This window comes from Lepus europaeus, chromosome 22, assembly GCF_033115175.1.
Source record: "Lepus europaeus isolate LE1 chromosome 22, mLepTim1.pri, whole genome shotgun sequence".
Lineage (NCBI taxonomy): Eukaryota > Metazoa > Chordata > Mammalia > Lagomorpha > Leporidae > Lepus > Lepus europaeus.
The window spans coordinates 323,229-346,146 of record NC_084848.1 but is presented as its reverse complement, the minus strand read 5'-3'; the positions used below and the strand labels follow the sequence as shown (position 1 = coordinate 346,146).

The 22,918-nt window shown below is 56.9% G+C and overlaps 1 gene segment (V, D, J or C); it reads right to left on the bottom strand.

The window, feature by feature from the left end:
- Positions 1–4,891: 4,891 nt before the first annotated feature.
- Positions 4,892–22,918, bottom strand: part of LOC133751713 (Ig gamma chain C region-like) — a 67,039-nt gene continuing 49,012 nt past the window's right edge. Inside the window, 4 exon segments of the C gene segment in view lie at positions 4,892–5,300; positions 5,395–5,724; positions 5,822–5,854; positions 6,078–6,362. Of these exon segments, the coding sequence occupies positions 4,978–5,300; positions 5,395–5,724; positions 5,822–5,854; positions 6,078–6,362 (971 nt within the window).

Here is a 22,918-nt window from a genome sequence, read left to right as displayed (position 1 = left end):
GACAGCCTTGGGATGCACACGGGAGCTGCAGGCACGCGAGTCCTTGTGTGAGGCTGTGTGACCATGTGTGTGCTTCATGGGACATCGTTGTGCTATGGCAGGTGTGTGTGTCATGTGATGGCCCGAGAGAGAGCAGGCGGTGTCTGCACACTGGGCAGAGCAGCCCTCCTGGGTTTTCCAGCCCTGGACACGTGGACTTGGACTTCTGGCCTCAGGACCACGAGATGATTTCCATGGTTTGAACCAAGGTCTGCGGTCTTCACGGCAGTCTGATGCACACAGACCCAACATGCTTCTTGCTCCTGCTTGCAAGGATGCTGGAGGCCTCCATGTGGCCTTGCAGGGCAGCCTGAGGTCAGTCCCAGCCTTGCCCCTGAGGCCAGTGGGGCCCTCAGATCCATTGACTTTGTCCCCCAGGAGTGACCAGGAGCACACAGTGTCCACCAGAGTGACCAGGGACTCACGGTGTCCACAGAGTGACCAGGGTCACACAGTGTCCACCATACTGGCCAGGGGCACATGGTGTCCACCAGAGTAACCAGGGGCACATGGTATCCACCAGAGTGACCAGGGGCATATGGTGCCCACCAGAGTGACCAGGGACTCATAGTGTCCACCAGACTGACCAGCAGCACACAATGTCCACCAGAGTGACCAGGGATACACGGTGTCTACTGGAATGAACAGGGACGCATGGTATCCACCAAAGTGACCGGGGCACATTGTGTCTACCAGAGTGGCCGGGGTGTACAGTGTCCACCAGAGTGACCAAGGGCATAAAGTGTCCACCAGAGTGACCAGGGGTGCATGGTGTCCTCCAGAGTAACCAGGGGCACACAGTGTCCACCAGAATGACCAGGGATGCACGGTGTCCACCAGAGTGACCAGGGGCACACAGTGTCCACCAGAGTGACCAGAGGCACATGTTGTCCACCAGAATGAACAGGGGCACAACGTGTCCACTGAGTGACCAGGGGCATAAAGTGTCCACCAGAGTGACCAGGGGCATAAAGTGTCCACCAGAGTGACCAGGGACACATGGTGTCCACGAGTGACCAGAGACACAGTGTCCACCAGAGTGACCAGGGGTACACAGTGTCCACTAGACTGACCAGGAGCACACAATGTCCACCAGAGTGACCAGGGACACACGGTGTCCACGAGTGACCAGAGGCACAGTGTCCACGAGTAACCAGAGACACACAGTGTCCACCAGAGTGACCAGTGATGCACAGTGTCCACCAGAGTGACCAGGGGCATATGGTACCCACTAGATTGGCCAGGGGCACACAGTGCCCACCAGAGTGGCCAGGGGCACGCAGTGTGGGGTAGGGAGGCCTGCACAGGGGCTGGAGCATGGTGGATGGTGGACGGTGGAAGCTGCCCTGGTGTGGCCACAGGGACGGGGCGGCAGGTGGGTGGTGGAAGCTGCCCTGGCGTGGCCACGGGGACGGGGCGGCAGTGCAGGATTCCCTGAGGACGCTTTATTCTCACTCAGGAAGAGACATCTGGGACAGCTCTGGGGCTGCAGACAACAAAGACAGCAGAAAGCCACCGCAGCTGGGGCCACAGGAACAATTTCTGCGTGGTTTCCCCAGTGGTCCAGGCAGGCGTCCATGTGCCTCTCCTATGGGGTCTCCCTCTTGTCTGGAGACTGCTCTGGTGTCTGTCCAAAACAGGGGTGGGCGAGAGAGAGCCGGGCCTCTGTCCAGTGAGGGCGGCCAGCCTGTCCTGGCTCCCTGGGCAGCAGGGCCTCACGGTCATCGAGTCAGACTGGCTGTCCCTGTTGTGAGTGACACAGGGCCCGACGCTGGGCTGCAGGATGGGTCTGGCTGGAACGCCCGGCCCAGCTGTCTCTCTTTGCCGATGTTCCTTGGCCTCTCCTGTCCATGAAGCCATGTCTGCCTGCCTGGGGCCCGAATGCCAGGCTCCTGTCCATCCAGCAGGCTCTCTGGCTGGGCGCACCCACCTCTACTTAGGGGTCCCTGCCAAGCTACCCAGCGGGGCTCCCGTGGTGCCAGGTGGCCAAGCAGGCCCTTCTCCGAGTGGTCTCCTTGGAGCCAGGACCCCTGCACAGAAGGTGGCACACCCTGGACCCCATGACCCCCAGTGCAGTGAGGGTTGGAGCAGGGCGCTGTCCCTGTGGGTGGGAGTCCAGCACGGGCCTCTGAGTAAGAGCCACAGGAGAACGAGCGCAGGCCTCAGGCTGGGGTCCAGGGAACCATGCACCCACTGGAGGCTGCCCGGGTGTGGGCTGAGCGGAGCAGCAGGTGTTCTGACTCAAGGACCCGACAAGTGGGCCTTTTCTCAGAGGAGCCCTGAGTCCAGGAGGTGGCGGTCAGGGCTGGCCCTGGGTGGGGTCCTGCTGGGTGAACAGATGCGTGCTGTCCCCACTGCTGCTGTGGAGGGGCCGGCGGGCATCAGCTGCGCGCTTCCCCCCGAGGCGGAGGGGTCCGGGGCGGCCAGAGCAGAGAGCCATGGGGTCCGAGGCGCAGGTGGGGGCTCCTGCTGGCCAGGGAGGCAGGCTGTGAGAACGAAGGGCCTAGGCCCCCTGTCCGATCATGTTCCTGTAGTCGGGGGCGATGGTGTGTTTCAGCTCCACCACGGACGAGAAGATCCACTTCACCTGCAGTGGAGGTGGCGCGGGGTGAGGAGGGCCTGGCCCCTGGCCCCCACCCCTGCCCCCAGCCCACCTGTGCCGGGCCTGTGGGGGCGGGCAGCACCCACCTTGAAGAGGGTGACTGTGGCGCTGTAGCACACGCTGAGCAGGAAGAGGGAGATGAAGATGGTGATGGTGGTCCACAGCCCGTCCAGCTCCCCGTCCTGGGCCTCGGCACAGTTCTCGTCCAGCTGTAGCTCTGGATGGGGAGGGGCAGTCAGCGTGCGTCTTGCCGCGGAGGCCGAGGGGCACTCTCTCTGCGGCTGCAGCTGGGGATGGGTGGCCGGGAGGTTCAGGGGGAAGCACTGGACAGTGCTGGGCAGTGGCACTTGTGGGGCCAGCTCCCCCAGCCACCTGCAGGGAAGCCACCTCAGCCACCCAGCTCCTCCCCACCTGGGCCCCAGCATGGCTGGCCAGACGCCTCACAGACCCACCCTCTGCTTGCCTCACCCCTGCTGGGCAGTGGCACTGTGCCCAGCTTGGCCCTCTCCTGTCCCCTGGGTGACCAGGCCCAAGGGTCAAGGGACAGTCTCACCAATGCCTATGGGAGTGGCCACAGGAAAGGGACATCTGGAGAGGTAGGGTGCACGTTCTCTTGTGGGGAGCAGGCATTCGGGGTGCTTGTGAGTGGGGGGTGCTGGTGCCCCTTGGATGGGAGAGCTGGGCTTGGGGTGCTGTGTGTGCACCAGTGTCCATGTGCCCAGGCACCTAGCTTGGCTCTGGGTGCTATGCTATGCAGGGGACTCCATGCAAGGCCCCAGTGTGTGAGGCATGTACACATGTGTGCGTGTGCAGTGTGTGTAGGGGACCATGTGTGTGAAACATGTGCATGTGTGTTTGATGCATGTGCAGGGGGCCCCTTGCAAGGTCCCAGTGTGTGAGGCATGCATACATGTGTGTGTGTGTGTGTGATGTGTGTAGGGGGCCCGTGTATGAGGTGTGTGCATATGTGTGTGTGTTTTGCGTTTGTAGGGGGCCCCTTGTGTGAGGTGTGTGTGTATGCATGGTGTTGTACAGGGGGCCCTATGCAAGGCCCCAGCCACCTGCAGGGAAGCCACCTCAGCCACCCAGCTCCCAGTGTGGGGTATGTGCACATGTGAGCATGTGCAATGTGTATGCAGGGCGTCCCTTGCAGGGCCCCAGTGTGTGAGGAGTGCACATGTGTGTGTGTGAAATGCATGTGCAGGGGGCCCATGTGTGAAGTGTGTGCACATGGGTGTGTACAATGTGTGTGCAGGGACCCATGTGTGAAGTGTGCACATGGGTGTGTACAATGTGTGTGCAGGGGCCCATGTGTGAGGTGTGTGCACATGGGTGTGTACAATGTGTGTGCAGGGGCCCATGTGTGAAGTGTGTGCACATGGGTGTGTACAATGTGTGTGCAGGGGCCCATGTGTGAAGTGTGTGCACATGGATGTGTACAATGTGTGTGCAGGGGCCCATTGTGAGGTGTGTGCATGCGTGTGTGCGATGTATGTGCAGGAGGGCCATGTGTGAGGGGTGTGCATGAGTGTGTGTGATGAATGTTTAGGGGGCCCATGAGTGAGGTGTGTGCATGTGTGCGCATGTGTGATGTGTGTGCAAGGGGCCCCTTGCAAGGCCACAGTGTGTGTGTGTGTGAGATTCGTGTGTAGGGGGCCCGTGTGTGAGGTGTGTGAGGTGTGTGCATGTGCAGGGGCCTCTTCTAGGCGCCAGTGTATGAGGCACGTGTGTGTGTGATGTGTACACAGGTGCTGTGCAGCAGGAGGGGCTTGTTTGATTGGGTCAGGGCTCAGTGCCATGGAGGGATGTGAGACTGTCCCTCTCCTGAGGATGCCACCTGCTTCTGCTGCTCTGGGCAGGGGGTGGAGTGGGTCCCACAAGGGGCGAGGCTGGGCGGGGTGCAGGGGCGTGGTGGGCCTGTCCCTACATCTGTGGTCAGATGAGGCTCTGTGTACACACACCCTGTGGACCGGGACCTGGGCGCCAGGCCAAGTTTTGCAGAGGTGGGAGCTGTGTGCTCCTCCCCTGGGAGCCTCTGCCTGCCCAGCCCACACACATGCTAGCTGCAAGGGGGAACCTGCCACAGCACCCTGGCTGAGCCCAGTTCTTGGCAGGCCCCTGTGCTGCGGGTCTGCCCCTGCCCCACTGTTGACCGCTCCGGCTGCTGGCCACAGCAGAGCCCACGGCGCCCGCCCAACCCTGTCCAGCCCGAGTAGAGGCCTCTGCCTCAGAAGGAATCAGGACAGCCTCTTGGGGCAGAGCTGGGTGCTTTATTTGTGTGCGGGGTGCACAGCTGCAGCGTGGGGAGGGGTGGGGGCAGCTCGCCGGCACAGCGCTCATTTACCCAGAGAGTGGGAGACGGACTTCTGCGTGTAGTGGTTGTGCAAGGCCTCGTGCATCACGGTGCAGGCGTATTGCTCGCCCCGCTGCCACTCGCTCGTGGGCACTGAGAGCTTGCTGTAGAGGAAGTAGGAGCCGTCTCTGTCCAGCACGGCTGGCGTGGTCTTGTAGTTGTCCTCTGGCTTCCCATTCTTCTCCCACTCCACTGAGATGTCGGAAGGGTAGAAGCCGTTGATCATGCAGGTCAGGCTGACCAACCTGCTGTTCAGCTCCTCTCGGGGAGGGCCCATGGTGTAGACCTTCGGCTCCAGGGCCTGCCCTGTGGGGACAGCGGACAGCACAGGGGTCACTCCCAGGTGGAGGCCTCGGGCCGTGGGAGCTGCCTGCCCTGCTCCCAGCCCTGCGGCTCCCACCTTTGGCTTTGGAGATGGTTTTCTCGATGGGGGACGGGAGTGCCTTGTTGTGGACTTTGCACTTGAACTCCTTGCCCCTCAGCCAGTCCTGGTGCGCGATGGGGAGGGTGCTGACCACGCGGATCGTGCTGTTGAACTGCTGTTCCCGTAGTGGCGGCCGGGCAGTGTGCACCTGCTCGTTGTTTATGTACCATGTGAACTGCACCTCGGGGTCATCCTGGCTCACGTCCACCACCACACATGTGACCTCAGGGGTGAGTGAGATCATGAGGGTGTCCTTGGGTTTCGGGGGGAAGATGAAGACAGACGGTCCCCCCAGGAGTTCAGGGGCTGCAGCGGGAGAGACGGGGAAGGGTCAACACCTGGGGGGCACCCTGGGATGGGGCTCCCCGGGCTGAGGCTAGAGGGTGAGGCTAATGGGACTCACGTGGGCATGGAGACTTGCTGCATGTCGAGGGCGCTGCAGAGAAAGAAGACTGGGGTTACTGGGGCCTGGAGAGGCTTACTCTTGGGGTGGACTCAGGTCAGGGCCAGGCTCCTCTGGGCCAGGGGGCCAAGAGCCCCGCTGTGTGCCTCGGAGTGCACAGCGGCCTTCAGGTGCAGTACAGGCAGGAGCACCTGCCCTGAGCTGGGAACACCTGCCCTGGCCTCGTGTCCCGTGGACCCACCTCCCGTGCTCTCACCAACAGTCTTGTCCACTTTGGTGTTGGTGGCTGGGTGGGCCACGTTGCAGGTGACGGGCCGGCTGCTCGAGGGCACGGTCACCATGCTGCTCAGCGAGTAGAGGCCTGAGGACTGCCGGACAGACGGGAAGGTGCGTACCCCACTGGTGAGGGTGCCCGAGTTCCAAGTCACGGTCACTGGCTCGGGGAGGTAGCCTTTGACCAGGCAGCCCAGGGTCACTGTGGAGCTGGGTGTGTCCCCGCAGCAGGGGGCCAGTGGGAAGACTGATGGAGCCTTAGGTTGCCCTGCAAGAGAAGGGGCGCAACGTGACCCCTGCCCTGGAGGACCCCTGACCTCGGCAGGGGCCAGGCAGGTCTACAGTCTGGGCCTGAGGGAGTCAGGAGGCCACCTGGCCGGTCTTGCCCCTCTGATATGCTCCCAGAAAGTGACAGGAGCAGCTGCCCATGTGGCTCTCTGTCTGCCACCCAAGGCTTCACCAGCAGTTGGTGTGTGGCGGCCACGGGGACCTGGGGCCCATTTGCTCCTGCTCACCAGAGCCCATGTGGGCCCCTCCTGCTGGACCTATCATTCCAGCCTCTGGGAGGTGTCGGCCTGACCTCAGGCCTCTGTCCTCTGTCTGCTCCAAGAAGGCCCCCCAAGCCCCGCAGGCCCTGCCCTGGGGAGCTTCTCCTCTGTGTGGGGGCTTCGGGCTCTGTGCCCAGGCCCTGCTGCTTGCCCCTGGGGAGAGAGGCCCTGCCACAGCCCACCTTGCAAGTCCCAGGTCCTGGACCGCCCTGGACCACCCTGGACCAGGCTCCAAGGAGAATCCTTCTCATTGCCTGCTCCTGTCCTACCCTGCGCAGGTTCAGCTCTGTGCCTGGCACCTGCCTCCTCAGGTCCTCCCCAGTGCCAACCTGAGGGTCACCCCCAGCCCTCCCTCCCCAGTGGCCCTGTCCACCACCCGCCTCCTCACAGGCCTTTCCCAACCTGCCCCTCTGCCCCCACGTTCACCAGAGCTTTCCTTCTAGAAGCTGCTGCCGAGTCAGCCCAGCTCCCACCCCTGGCAGGTGCCCTCAGCCCTGCCCGCCCCCAACAAGTACACTTCACTTGGGTGCTGATCTGCTGGCTCCAGGCCCCGGACAGCTGCCCCTGAACCTGCAGCTGCTTCAGCGTGTGCCCTCCTATGCTGTGGTCCCAAGAGCCACCGACACTGCCACACCCAGACCCGTGAACTGCAGCTCACTGAGGTCCTCGGTGAGCGGCGTCCCTCGGGCCCTTTCCTGCCCAGGGTCGCCTCTTGGAGCAGCTCTGGGTCTCTCTCCATTGCAGTTCCTGCTCTCTCTCTTGGAAACTTCCAGCCCCACCTGTGAGCAGGGCCTGGCTCCCTGAGCTCCATCCAGCTGTCCCCCACTGGTCGCCACTGCTCCCAAGGGAGAGGCTACTTGGGCTGCCTGAGCCTCAGCTGCCCCTTCTGAGCAGCTGCTCAGCTCCTGCTCCAGCCTAGGACGTCTGGACACCCACCCTCACTCAGCGTCTCCCAGGGCTGCCCTGACCCTGCTGCCTCCCAGCTGCCTCTGCTCACCTGTATGCTCTGTCTCTGGCCTCTGGACTCCTGGAGCTGCCCCTGCCCACCTGCCCCTGCTCACTGGTAGCTGCTCTGTGCCTGGCCCCTAGGCTTCTAGGGCTGTCCCTGCCCATCCAGCCCTCCCAGCTGCCCCTGCTCACTGGTAGCTGCTCTGTGCCTGGCCCCTAGGCTCCTAGGGCTGTCCCTGTCTGTCCAGCCCTCCCAGCTGCTCCAGATCACTGGTAGCTGCTCTCCTATGACCCCTGGGCTTCTGGAGCTGCCCTTGACCGTCCAGCCCTCCCACCTGCCCCTACTCACCAGTAGCTGCTCTATTCCTGGCCCCTGGGCTCCTGGAGCTGCCCCTGCCCTCCCAGCTGCCCCTGCTCACCTATAGCTGCTCTGTGCCTGGCCCCTGGGCTCCTAGGGCTGTCCCTGTCTGTCCAGCCCTCCCAGCTGCCCCTGCTCACCTGTAGCTGCTGTGTGCCTGGCCTCTGGGCCCCTGGAGCTGCCCCTGTCCGTAAAGCCCTCCCAGCTGCTCCAGATAACTGGTAGCTGCTCTCCTATGACCCCTGGGCTCCTGGAGCTGCCCTTGACCGTCCAGCCCTCCCACCTGTGCCTGCTCACTGGTAGCTGCTCTGTCTCTGGCCTCTGGGCCCCTGGAGCTGCCCCTGCCCATCCAGCCCTCCCAGCTGCCCCTGCTCACTGGTAGCTGCTCTGTGCCTGGCCCCTAGGCTCCTAGGGCTGTCCCTGTCTGTCCAGCCCTCCCAGCTGCCCCTGCTCACCTATAGCTGCTCTGTGCCTGGCCCCTGGGCTCCTAGGGCTGTCCCTGTCTGTCCAGCCCTCCCAGCTGCTCCTGATCACTGGTAGCTGCTCTCCTATGACCCCTGGGCTTCTGGAGCTGCCCTTGACCGTCCAGCCCTCCCACCTGCCCCTACTCACCAGTAGCTGCTCTGTTCCTGGCCCCTGGGCTCCTGGAGCTGCCCCTGCCCTCCCAGCTGCCCCTGCTCGCTGGTGGCTTCTCTCCCCTGGCTGTGGACTCCTGGAGCTGCCCCTGCCCTCCCAGCCCTCCCTCCTGCCCCTGCTCACCTATAGCTGCTCTGTGCCTGGCCCCTAGGCTCCTAGGGCTGTCTCTGTCTGTGTAGCCCTCCCAGCTGTCCCTGCTCACTGGTAGCTGCTCTGTCTCTGGCCTCTGGGCCCCTGGAGCTGCCCCTGCCCATCCAGCCCTCCCAGCTGCTCCTGATCACCGGTAGCTGCTCTGTACCTGGTTTCTGGGCTCCTGGATCTGCCTTGCCCATCCAGCCCTCCCACCTGTGCCTGCTCACCAGTAGCTACCCTGTCCCTGGCCCCTAGGCTCCTAGGGCTGTCCCTGTGTGTCCAGCCCTCCCAGCTGCCCCTGCTCACCTATAGCTGCTCTGTGCCTGGCCCCTAGGCTCCTAGGGCTGTCCCTGTCTGTCCAGCCCTCCCAGCTGCTCCTGATCACTGGTAGCTGCTCTCCTATGACCCCTGGGCTTCTGGAGCTGCCCTTGACCGTCCAGCCCTCCCACCTGCCCCTACTCACCAGTAGCTGCTCTGTTCCTGGCCCCTGGGCTCCTGGAGCTGCCCCTGCCCTCCCAGCTGCCCCTGCTCACTGGTAGCTGCTCTGTGCCTGGTTTCTGGGCCCCTGGAGCTGCCCCTGCCCATCCAGCCCTCCCACCTGTGCCTGCTCACCAGTAGCTACCCTGGCCCTGGCCCCTAGGCTCCTAGGGCTGTCCCTGTGTGTCCAGCCCTCCCAACTGCCCCTGCTCACCTGTAGCTGCTCTGTCTCTGGCCTCTGGGCCCCTGGAGCTGCCCCTGTCCGTAAAGCCCTCCCAGCTGCTCCAGATAACTGGTAGCTGCTCTCCTATGACCCCTGGGCTCCTGGAGCTGCCCTTGACCGTCCAGCCCTCCCACCTGTGCCTGTTCACTGGTAGCTGCTCTGTCTCTGGCCTCTGGGCCCCTGGAGCTGCCCCTGCCCATCCAGCCCTCCCAGCTGTCCCTGCTCACCGGTAGCTGCTCTGTTCCTGGCCCTTGGGCTCCTGGAGCTGCCCCTGCCCATCCAGCCCTCCCAGCTGCCCCTGCTCACCTATAGCTGCTCTGTTCCTGGCCCTTGGGCCCCTGGAGCTGCCCCTGCCCATCCAGCCCTCCCAGCTGCCCCTGCTCACCAGTAGCTGCTCTGTTCCTGGCCCCTGGGCTCCTGGAGCCGCCTCTGCCCATCCAGCCCTCCCAGCTGTCTCTGCTCACTGGTAGCTGCTCTCTTATGGCCCCTGGGCTCCTGGAGCTGCCCCTGCCCTCCCAGCTGCCCCTGCTCGCTGGTGGCTGCTGGCTGTGGACTCCTGGAGCTGCTCCTGCCCTCCCAGCCCTCCCTCCTGCCCCTGCTCACCTGTAGCTGCTCTGTGCCTGGTTTCTGCACTCACGAGGGATGCTTGCTCCTGCCCGTCCAGCCCTGTCATAGGCCCTGCTCACTTGGTCTCTGACCTTTTGGCACTGTCCCTCTGGTGCTACCCTCTCTGCCAAGCGGTCTCGTTCTGTCTTGTGGCATTTGGCCGGTGTGCAGCCAGGTCCACTCACCAGAGCACCACTCCGGCCTGTGCCTTCTCAGATAAGCTCAGGGCTCTCTACGCACCCCCTCCCATTCTTCCAGGTCTGGGGGTTCTACCAGACGCCCCCCCACTCTGCTGGATCTCCTGCCCCATGCCCCGATCCCACCTGCGCTCTGCTGGCCCCAGTGAGGGCAGATAGAATCCCCGGATGCCTCCGGAAAGAACTCCCTGAGCTCTCTGTCCCCCTTGACCTCCTGCCTTTTTCCCTTTCCCTCCCCGTCAGTCCCGGACTCCACCCCCACCAAGCTGGCACCCCTTTCTCTGTCAGCTGGCTCTGTGTGGCCTGCCTCGCCTGCTCTGCTCCCAGCTCACCTGCTGCCCTGGCCCAGCTGGGACCAGGGCCCTTCGGCCACCACCTCTGATGCTACCCTGGGCTGAGGGCGCCACCTTGGCCTGGGTAGGAGCCTTGGCCTGTGGGTCTCCCTCCCTGCCCCTGTATTGTCCTCATCTCAGCCCAGGCTATCCACGGCAACACCTACACTCTGCCGGTCCCAGCCCTAGCAGGCTCTGTGCTGTGTCGGGTGTGGGTCAGCCTGGCCTCAGGCTTCTTCCTGATCCTGGAGGCACTCTCGGTCTGCTCTACTGGCCTGTGTGTGTCTGTTGTCCATGCCCAGGCCTGGGCCTTCCGGGAGGGGTGGTCTCTCTCAAGCCCCTCCCCCTACCTGTGCCTGTTGGGTGCCCCAACACCATCCGGCCCTCCCCCAGAGCCCTGGTGTTTGTGCTCTGAGCCCTTCCCAGGGTGGCCCCAGGCTCTGCCACCGCAGCTGCCCTCCCAGGAGAGGCAGTTCTGGTCACCCCTCCACATACACTAAGAACGGGATTGAAACTGGGTGGCATGGGGCCTGCTCAAGTTCCCTTTTCTGCTGGGGGTTTCTGGGTGTGGGGGTGCAGGCCCCAGGCAGGAGAAGGTGCTGGTGGGGGCTGGGTGAGGCAGGTGCCCGACCCACCGTCACTGTTGCTCTGCCAGGGGTCCCTCTGCCCTACCTCCTTCTCTGAGGACTCAGACCTCGCTGTGCCTGAGCCTCTCCCCTGAGCCCTGGCAGCCCTCTCTCCAGGCTGCTCGCCCTCAGGTCAGCCCAGGTGACCTCCCCTGGGGCTGGGAGCCCTGCCCAGCTCACAGGCGAGGGGCATGGGTGGCTACCGGGAGAGGAGATCCTGGACAAGGGAGGCCCCTGGGGTGGCCACTCTGGGGAACCCGATGGGCTGCGGCTCTCAGGTCCAGGGTCCTGTTCTGTACCTGGAGCTTGTGGCGATCTGGGGCGGCAGGGGTCTACTCGGGGCCTGAGTGGGGGCTGCCAAGGGCTGGGGTCCAAGTGGGGGAGAGGGGCAGCTGGCAGGGCCCAGGGGCTGAAGGGACAGGCCTGGAGTGGGCAGGCCTGAGTTTCCTCAGGGCGCAGGGTGTGCCCGATGCCAGCCCCAGAGACAGCAGCAGCCTCCAGGGCCTAGGGCCCTGATGCTGTGAGGGGAGGGCCTAGCACAGGTGGGCGCCCACCTGTGCTGGGGGTGGTGTCTTGGTCCGACAGCAGATTCCTTCCAGGTAGAGGCTCTAGAGAGAGCAGAGCTCGATGGGGCCAGAGGGAGGCAGGAAAGGGCTGGGAGGAGGCAGGAGGTGGGGAGGAGAGAAGGCAGAGAGTGACCTGGCGGAGAGTGACCAGAGCCCCAAGGAGGCACGGTGGGGAGCACATCTGGGAAGGTGCCCACCAGGGGTTCCGGAGCGGCAAGCCCAGGGTGCAGGGGGCGGCCTGGAGCCTGCTCGGGCCCCACTGCCACGGTCAGGCTCAGAGGCCTCCCAGTAAACGAGTTGGGGCGGGTCGGTGAGTCCCTGCTGCATCCTGCGCTGGCCCTGAGCAGCGAGTGTGAGCCGCACAGGAAACGCCCTGTGGGCCCTGGTGCGCTGCCGGGCTCTCGCCTGTGTGGTGGAAATGGAGCTCATGGCAGGCACCACCTGGCCTGCTGCTGGAGGGTGGGTGAGAGCTCAGGGAGCGGCCAGTTCAGCCAGGAGCCCACGGTGGCGTGGGCTGGGGAGGAAGCTGCAGGCCGTGGGGCCGATGGCCTGGCCCGCCCCGCGTCAGTCGGCTTAGCCTGCCGAGCAAAACCCAGGACAGGGCGGCTTCCACCGCAGAGACGTGTTCTCAGCCAGCTCTGCAAGTGGGGCCCGGGCTCTGGATGCCAGCAGGGAGACTGTCCCAGGCCTCTCTTGTGGCCTCTGGTTCTCTCCTGGCTGTCTTTGGTGCACCTGGGCTTGTAGAAGCATCCCCTAGTTCTTGCCCGTCCTCATCTGGTGTCCCCGTGGACGTGTCTGTGGGGGCCATATCAGGCTGGACGCCTGCCCTCACCCAGTGTGGGCTCCTGGGAGCCTGGTCGTCTGCTAAGCCTGTGTTTCCAGGGGTTGCAGCGCAAGGCAGCCCTCAGCCCTCTGCTCTCTGGCCTTCCAAACTCAGGGCTCTTTCCTGAGCAATGCTCTCACCCCTTGAGTGTCTTCAGTCAGTGCGCCTTCCAGATTGGGCCGGACCGCCTGCACCGGGAGTGCGAGACTCAGAGAGAGGGCGTGGTTCATGCTGAAGCGAATTCCTCCTCCTGTGACAGCTGCAGTGGGGGCTGTTCCCAGTGCCAGGGGGAGAGGTCAGGGTGGGGGGAGACAGGCATCCGGGTCCCGAGGCGTCCAACACCCGGCAGGTCCTGAGGCTGGAGGGCACCTCAGTCTTGTTGTCCTGACCTTGGCCCCCGCAGGGCAGTGGCAGCCTCTGCATCTTGGCTCTGGCCTCAAAGTCCTCCCTCCTTCATTTGTTCTTCCCTGCAAGCCTCCACCATCAGGCTCCCACGTAACCCATGAGCGCCCTCAACCCACCCACATGCCTCCCGGCACAGCCCCCAGATGTCTCCCAGGCAGCCCCTGCCCCTCTCTGTCCTGGCTTTGCCAAAATGCCAGGCTGGAGCCAGTGTCCCCCGTGCCGTGTCTTTGCCAATGGCCGTGCAGCCATCCCAGTGGCTCTGCCCCCAGACAGGCTGAGAATTTCCCCACTCCTCACGCGTGGTGCCTCTTTGCCTAGCAGTTTTCTAGTTAATTTGTCTCCCTCCTCTCACGTCTTGCTATTAGCGGCAAGCAGGAGCCAGGCCGTGCCTTCCACACCTGGCTTAGAAAGCTCAGCTCTGGATCCGAGGCATGGTCTCCACATTTACTTTCAACAAAATAGCGAAACGCGGCCCAGCCAGGTCCTCTGCCACTGGTTGCAGGGACCGTCCCGGCCAGTGTCCAGGGACGTGGTCCTTGTTCCAGCTGGGCTTCCCGTTCTTGTGTACTTTTTCTAAAGATTTATTTTATTTATTTGAAAACAGAATTATAGAGAGATTGAGAGAGAGGAAGAGACAGAAAGAGAGCCCTTCCATCCGCTGGTTCACTCCCCAAATGGCCGCAATGGCCAGGGCTGGGCCAGGCTGAAGCCAGGAGCTTCTTCTGGGTCTCCCACGTGAGTGCGGGGACCCAAGCACTTGGACGTCCTCTGATGTTTCCCCCTTCCCTGATCAGCAGGGAGCTGGATCAGAAGTGGAACAGCCGGGACTCCAGCTGGTGCTTGTAAGGGATGTCGGCACGGCAGGTTTACCCGCTATGCCAGAACGACAGCCCCCCGACCCTGTTCTTATTTCCAGCCACTGCTGGCATGGGGGTCCTCTGAGCCAACAGACCTGCCCCCAGCTGCTCCCCAGCCACATTCACTGTCCAGGTTCTACCCATCATCCTACAAGAAAGCCTGTAATCGACCCAGTGGCTCCCGGGTACAGTGAGCACGCCCTTCCCACAGCTGACTCTATGTCTCTCCACAACCTGTCCTAAGTGGCAAGTCTCTCCCGGCCTGCTTCTGTCGCCAGCGTAGTCTCAGCCAGCGCCGGCCTTCAAGGCTCAGTCAGTCTGGCTGGGCCTCCCAGCTCTGCATAGCCCCTGAGGTGCCACAGGTGGGTGCACGGGTGCCACTGGGAGCGCCATGCCTGGTGTCCTCCTGGCCACGTGCGTCCCCCCGGAGGTGTCAGTGAATATCACCACCCAGCCACACTGAGAGTAGCCTGTCTGATTCCACTGTCCCTGGCTCAGAATGTTCTAGAAGTACGTGGGTGACCCAGGATGGAGAGACCCGGGGCAGTCTGCTCAAGCTTTCCCGCAGCCCTGGATGTCCCCGGGGACAGACCTGTGTCCAGGTCAGCAGCTGTGACGCCCAGGACCCCCAGCTCTGTTGTCTGTTAGGGCCGGCAAGGCCATTGGGGCAGCAATTGTTAACTCTGCCCCTGGTAAAGTTCGGCCCCAGCAGAGTGACCCTGAGGACAGCCCTGTGGCATTTCATTGCCTGAGATTCGCCAGTGTAGACTTCCACAGCTACTGCAGAGGCTCCTGGGCTAACCCCAACCCCCTGCTTGTCCAGGCCCACACTGTCCTGGGGATGTGGGTCTCTGTGGGAACCCAAGGCCCTGTCCCAGGCAGGAAGCACAGGGGACGTTGTCCCCAGCTAGGGGCTGGAATCCTACCTCACGTCACCATGCTGTTCTTTCTCTCACAGAAAGCCCGCAGTCCCCGTGCCTTCTTAGTGCCTGTACTTGGAACCTCACACCAAAGTCCTCCAGCCAGCTACCCCTGCCCACCGGCCCTGTGCTTGACTGGCCCCGGGCAGGGCTCTCCCTGGCTGCCAGGTGGGACCCTGAGGCAGGAGTGGCCCTTGTTGTCTCCCTGCTGGGTCCCTGGGCCCCTGTCCTGGGGGTCTCAGCACTGCCTGTGCATGGTGGTGGGAGGGAGTGGGGAGCAAGTCTGGTTGGGAGACACAGATTTTTTCCAGATCGGCTCTGTTTAGTGGCCTCCGTTCAAGGTCACTCTTCCATCAAAGTATGTAGTTTGAGGGGGTGCTGTGCTGCTGCCCTTCCCCTGCTGGTTGCAGCTCTGGGGCCCACGGGGTCCCGGGACCCCTGACCCGCAGCCCACAATGTTGTCCCCGGGAGATCCTTCCAGGAGCCTCGATCTGGCGCTCTGAGCAGAGCGGGGCTTTGACTGTGGGGCCCTGGGGGGGCTGTGCTTGTTGAGCAGGGGTGGGGCATCCTTTTTTTGTTGAAAGATTTATTTATTTATTTATTTGAAAGGCAGAGTTACAGAGAGAGAGAGAGAGAAAGAGAGAGAGAGACAGAGAGATGGAGAGGAAGAAGATCTTCCATCCATTAGTTCATTCCCCAAATGGGTGCAAAGCTGGGGCGAGGCCAGGCCAACGCCGGGATCCCAGAACTTCCTCTGGTCCCCAGCGTGGGTGCAGGGCCTGAGCACTGAGCCACCACCCACCGCCTTCCCAGGCGCAGCAGCAGGGAGCTGGGGCGGAAGCGGAGCAGCCGGGGCTGAGCTGGCTCTGACGTGGGGGCTGGTGCGCTCAAGGGCACTGCAGTGCACTGACCCCTGAGCCGTGCCTGGCCTGAGCGCCCGGGCTCCTGTCCCACTGTGTTCTCGCCCTGGGTGTTCCCCACCCCTCCTCTCCTCAGGCTCCCGCGACACCACCCTGCACTCTCAGATTGTACGTCACAAAGAACCATGGAGCGTGTGTTCCTCTGGGCCAGGTGTAGTTCATGGCACGGTGGCCGCCAGGCTCATGCATCTGCGGCCAAGACTGAATTTCCCTCTCTCTGAAAGGCTAAGGGCTCTTCACGGGGTCCACGACGCCTCAGGGTGCACACGTGGGTGCCTCAGGGTGCACACGTGGGTGCTTCATGGTGTATATGAAGATGATATTTCAGGGTGCACACGTGGATGAAAATTCAGGGTGTACATGTGGATTTCACAGTGGACATGTGGATGAATTTTCAGGTGTACATGTAGATATTCCTGTTGTACATAGGATGCTACTTTAGGATGTCATGGTTATAATGCTTCACCTTTTACATATAGGCTATATTTCACAGTGTACACGTAAGCTGTATTTCATAATGTGTCTATGTATGCTATTACACAGTGTATATGTGTCTGGTATTTCATTGTATAACATGTCTGTGGTATTTCATGGTGTCCATGTGGGCTGTGTTTTACAGTGTATGTGTGTGGTATTCCATAGCATATATGGGCTGTATTTCATGGTGTACATGTGTGTGGTATTTCATGGTATATATGTGGTATTTCATGATGTATGTGTGTGGTATTTCATGGTACGCATGTGTATGGTATTTCGTGGTACATGTGGGCTGTATTTGTGGTTTACTTGTGTGTGGTAGTTCATGTGTGTGTGTGTGTGTGTGTGTGGTAGTTCATGGTGCCCAGCAAGCACATGTTCTTTGTCCAGTCTTCTGTCCGTGCACACCCAGGTCGAGTCCTGGGTTTTGCTACTGGGGCCAGTGCTGCCAAGAGCAGGGACAGCGCCTCTCCCTGACCTCTGACCTCGTTTCCTTCGGGTAAGGACCTGGGTCAGGACCAGTTGTTTGCGAGACCTCCATATGCTCTGCACGCGGCCAGTCTGATTGACACTCCTGCCAGCCACGTGCAAGGAGTCCCCTTGCTCCACCTCCTCCCTAACGCTTACCTTTGCTCTTTTGGACAGGGCCTCCTTGATATTGCAAGGTGGGGTCTCACGGTGAGTTCATGTGCATTTCCATGGAGACCAGTTTGACGGCAAGGCTGCCACGGGTGCACACTCAGGCCCACCCCTCCAGCCCAGGCAGAGCTGGAATCTTACTGGAGGGCAGCTCCCGATGAAGGAGCAGCTTTGGGAGTCTGCGGCACTTTGTGTCCCATGTGGGGGCCACGGCTCCGTGGCAGAGGCTGCCCTGAGCTGGAAGCAGCACAGCTCCTCTTGGACGTGGTGGCAGCACTGGCGAGGCCTGGGTCTGGAGCACCAGAGGCTCCCAGGTGCGCAGCCACAGGCTCTGGCGGACTCGGGGAGCAGGCAGACAGCAGGAGGAGGTATGCACTGTACAGTGGTCCTGTTTCTAGCTTTTGAGAACACTGGAGGCTATTCTCCATAGCAGACCCCATTTTCATTCCCATCCATAGGGTGCGAGGTTCCAGTCTCTGAATATCCCCATTTACTTCTGTCTTTAAACCCACAGCAGTGCTGACAGGTGTGCGTTGGTCATTCAGGATAGTTTTTACCTGCATTTGCCCAGTGAGTAGTGAGATGTCATCTTGCTGTGTGCCACTGGTCACTTCCATAGCCCCTTTGGAGAAATGTCTATCCATTCCATTGCCCTTATTTGCATTGGATTGTCTGTTTTGTTGGTGTTCTTGTTGAGTTTTAGGAGTTTTTGATACCTTCTTGGTATTGATATGTTATTAAGTATATGAACTGCAAACGTTTCCTCCCATTCTATTAGTTGCCTTTTACTCTGTTGGTACTTTCAACAGACGTAACTGCAAAATTTCCATAGAAATTTTTCTTTTGCTGCCTGTGCCTTTGGTGCCCACCCAGTGTGTGTTGTGTGATGAGTCTTCGTTTCCATGGCGTCGATGCACTAGCTCTCTTTTCGTCTCTGACTTTATTTGTACGAGTGATTTTTTTTCTGTAGTTAGCCTAGCTAAGGGTCTGTGAATATAACAAAGCATGCACAAGATAGATAATCTGTATGAGAAAAAGTTTTTTTTTTAAAACTGATGAAAGAAACCAAAGAAGATTTAAATAAATGAAAGCTATCCCATGTTCATGGAGAGCAAGATTCAATATTGCTAAGACTCCAGTTTTTTAAATTTAACATAATATCAATAAAAATCCAAGCACATTATTCTGTAGATTCCAACAAAATAATCCTCAAATGTACATGGAAAGAGAAAAGACTACACAATACCAAAGAAGCAGAAAACAGAAGAATGGCCCTGCGCAACTCCAACACTTACTATAAGCACTATGGTAACCAAGACAGTGAGAAACTGATGAAAGAACTGACAAAAGATCAACAGGACAAAAATAAAGTCCCCAGACATGCCAACATAAATACAGTCAACCGATCATAACAGAGGAGCACCCCCAATTTGATGGAGAAAGAGGCAGTCTCTTCACCAAATGGCTCTGAAACAACTGACCGTCCACTCTCAAAGAAGTGGACTCAGGCACAGATGTGGAGCCTGCACAAGGATTAACTCAGAGTGGGCCACAGACCCAAGAGTAAACCACAAAACTATGAAACTTCTAGAAGAAACCATTGGAGAAAATCCAGGTGACCTTTGAGGTTTGTCAAGGAGCTTTAGATAAAACACCAAAAGCATAATTTATGGAAAAGGTAAAATCAGTAGTTGAACTTTATTGAAATGAGAAATATGTTCTCTGAGGAAGACATTGTTTGTTTTTTAAAGATTGATTTATTTGGAAGACAGAGTTACAGAGAGGAGAGAGAGAGAGGAGAGGGAGAGAGAGAATGAATCTTCCATCTGCCATTTCACTCTCCAAATGGTCAGGACTGGGTCAAGTTGAAGCCAGGAGCCAGGAGCTTCATCCAGGTCTCCCATGTGGGGACAGGGGCCCAAGCACTTGGGCCATCTTTTGCTGCATTCCCAGGCACATTAGTGGGGAGCTGGATCAGAAACGGAGCACCTGAGACTTGAACTGGTGCCCAAATAGGATGCTGGTGTAACAGGCAACAGCTTAATCTCTGCTGCACCACAACACTGGCCCCTGGAAGGCACTGTTAAGAGAATGAAAAAGGTAGACCACAGGCGGGGAGAATGTGTGCTATAAACACATATTTGATAAACTACCAGTATCCAAAATACTTGAAGAACTCTTAAAACTCAGCAATAAAAAATCCTATTAAAGTGGGTGAAAGATTTGAACAGACATCCCACCAAAGAAGACAAAGATGGTTCAGAAGCACCATTGTGAATGGGGTTGATCTTAGAAGCTCTTTCTTAGCCATGGCGTTGTATCTGTATACAAAGGCTGTTGATTTCTGTGTTGACTTTATATCCTGCCACTTTACCAAACTCGTTTATGAGTTTCCATAGCCTCTCAGTGCTGTGTCTTTTGGATCCCCTATATATAGAATCATGTTGTCTGTAAATAGGGATAATTCGATTCCTCCTTTCCAACTTGTATCCCTTTGATTTCTTTTTCTTGACTAATGGCTCTGGCTAAAACTTCCAGGACTATATTGAATAGCAATGGTGAGAGTGGGCATCCCTGTCTGGTACTGGATCTCAGTGGGAATGCTTCCAACTTTTCCCCATTCAATATGATGCTGGCCATGGGTTTGTCATTAATTGCCTTGATTGTGTTGAGGAATGTTCCTTCTATACTCAATTTGTTTAGAGTTTTCATCATGAAAGGGTGTTGTATTTTATCAAATGCTTTCTATGCATCTATTGAGATAACCATATGGTTTCTTGTTCTTCAACTTGTTAATGTGATATATCACATTGATTGATTTGCAAATGTTGAACCATCCCTGCATACCAGGGATAAATCCCACGTGGTCTTGGTGAATGATCTTTCTGATATGTTGTTGATTTGATTGGCTAGAATTTTGTTGAGAATTTTTGCATCTATGTTCATCAGAGAGATTGGTCTATAGTTTCCTTTCTCCATTGTATCTTTTTCTGATTAAGGAATTAAGGTGATGCTGGCTTCATAGAAGGAACTGGGGAGGATTCCCTCCATTTGCATTGTTTTGAATAGGTTGAGAATAATTAGAATTAGTTCTTCTTTAAACGTCTGGAAGTCAGCAGTGAATCCAACTGGTCCTGGGCTTTTCTTTGTTGGGAGGGTCTTTATTACTGATTTAATCTCCATCTTGCTTATTGGTGTGTCGAGGTTTTCTATGTCTTCATGACTCAGTTGTGGTAGAGTGTATGTGTCCAGGAATCCATCCATTTCTTCAAGGTTTCCCAACTTGTTGACATACAGCTCTTTGAAGCAATTCCTGATTATTCTTTTTTTATTTCTGTGGTATATGCAATTAAATTTCCTTTTTCATCTCTGATTTTATTGACTTGGTCTTCTCCCTTTTTTTTTGGTTAGCTGGGCCAATGGTTTATCAATTTTGTTTATTTTTTCAAAAAAACCAGCTGTTCATTTCACTGATCTTTTGTACTGCTTTTTGGTTTCAGTTTTGTTTATTTCTTCCCGAATTTTAATTATTTTTTTTTCTTCTCCTAATTTGGGGTTTTGTTTTTTGTTTTTCTAGGTCCTTGAGATGCATTGATAGCTCATTTATTTGGTGCCTTCCCAATTTCTTTATGTAGGAACCAATTGCTAAAAACTTTCCTCTTAACACTGCTTTTGCCGTATCCCATAAGGTTTTTTTTTTTTTTTTTTTTTTTTTTTTTTTACAGGCGGAGTGGATAGTGAGAGAGAGAGACTGAGAGAAAGGTCTTCCTTTGCCGTTGGTTCACCCTCCAATGGCTGCTGCGGCCAGCACATATCGCTGATTCGAAGCCAGGAGCCAGGTGCTTCTCCTGGTCTCCCATGTGGGTGCCGGGCCCAAGGACTTGGGCTATCCTCCACCGCCTTCCCAGGCCATAGCAAAGAGCTGGCCTGGAAGAGGGGCAACCGGGATAGAATCTGGTGCCCCAACTGGGACTAGAACTCGGTGTGCCAGCGCCGCAAGGTGGAGAATTAGCCTGTTAAACCACAGCGCCGGCCATAAGTTTTAATATTATGTATTGTCACCTTTGTTCATTTCCAGAAAATTTTTATTTCTCTTTTGATTTGTTCTATGGCCCACAGTTCATTCAAGAACACATTGTTCAGTCTCCATGTGTTTGCATATTCTCTAGAGATTCTCTTTTTTAAAAATATTTATTAATTTATTTATTTGAGAGGCAGAGTTACAGGCAGTGAGAGGGAGAGACAGAGAGAAAGGTCTTCCTTCCATTTGTTCACTCCCCAAATGGTTGCAACAGCCAGAGCTGTGCTGATCTGAAGCCAGAAGCCAGGTGCTTCTTCCTAGTCTCCCACATGGATACAGGGGCCAAGCACTTGGGCCATCCTCTACTGCTTTCCCAGGCCACAGCAGAGAGCTGGATTGGAAGAGGAGCAGCTGGGACTAGAACCGGTGCTCATATGGGATGCCTGCACTGAGGGCAGAGCATTAACCTACTGCGCCACAGTGCCGGCCCCTCTAGAGATTCTTGAGTTGCTGATTTCCAGTGTTATTCCACTGTTCTTTCAGATAGCCCAGCTCCCTGGAATCAGATGCATATAAACTTAGTATAGCCACATCTCCCTGCTGAATAGATCCCCTGATCACTGCACAGCGCCCTTCCTCATCTCTTCTGGCAGTTTTCGTGTTACAGTCTATTTTGTCTGATATTAGGACGGCCACACTTACCCTTTTTTGCTTTCCATTAGCATGGGGTAACTTTTCCCATCCTTTCATTTTCAGCCTGCGTGTATCTTTGTTGGTGAAGTGTGTTTCTTATAGGCAGCAAATAGATGGGTCTTATTTTTTAATCTACTCAGCCAATGTGTTATCTTTTAATTGGAGCATTTAGGCTGTTTACATTCAAGGTTACTATTGATAAGTAACGACTTGGTCCTGCCATTTTCCCATAGATATTCCTATTGTTTACTTTGGATTTCCTTTATACTTTTACTGGGGGATTTTCTGCCTTCACATTTGATCATAATGATGACTGTCTTTCTCTGTTTCTGTGTGCAACACATCCTTAGGCATCTTTTATAAGGCTGGATGAGTGGTGGCAAATTCTTTCAATATCTGTTTGTTGTGAAAGGTGTTTATTTCACCTTCATTCATAAATGAGAACTTTGCTGGGTACAGTATTCTAGGTTGACAGGTTTTTTTTTTTTTTCTCTTAGGACTTTGACTATGTCTTTCCATTCTCTCCTAGCCTGTAGAGTTTCTGATGAGAAGTCTGCTGTGAGTCCAACTGGGGATCCTCTGAAAGTAATCTGGTGTTTCTCTAGTGCACATTTTAGAATCTTTTGTTTTACTGTTGACAGTTTGACTACAATGTGTCGCGGTGAAGATCTTCTCTGGTCCTGTCTATGAGGGGTTCTATGTGCTTCCTATACTTGTACATCCCTTTCTTTCTCCAAGTTGGGGAATTTTTCTGTAATTATCTCACTGAATAGGCCTTCTAATCCTCTCTCTTTCCACCCCTTCAGGAACTCCTAAGACCCACATGTTGAGTCATTTATAGCATCCCATAAATCTCCAACACTATTTTTAATTTTTCTAATTTCTTCTTTTTTTTTTCTGTCTGCTGAAAAAAATTCCAAAAATTTGTCTTCTGGCCTGGATATTCCTCCTTCTGCCTCACTAAGTCTGTCTTTAAGGCTTCGCATGCATTTTTTACTTGAACTACTGAATTATTCATTTCTAATATTTCATTTTGATTTCTCTTTAAGATCTGAATTTCATGGGAACATTTTTTAATCATGTCAAGTATGGATTTCTTTAATTCATGGATTTGCTTCTCATTGCTTCTGATAATCCTATGATTAATCTTTTGAATTCAATTTCAGGCATTTCATCAATCTCTTCATGTTCACATTCTAATATTGAAGTGTTTTTGTGTTCCTTTGGGAGGTCATGTTGTCCTCCTTATTCTTTTTCTTGAATTTATGCGTTTACTTTTAGGCATTTATGGAGATAAGTGTTCATTTTTCCTCTGATGGCTTTTATCTTTGAACTATGCCTGTGTGGCTTCGTGGAATATCTGGCTTTCAGTGAATACTCAGAGGTGTGTTCTGGGTGTGGCAAGGAGCTCTGGTCAGTG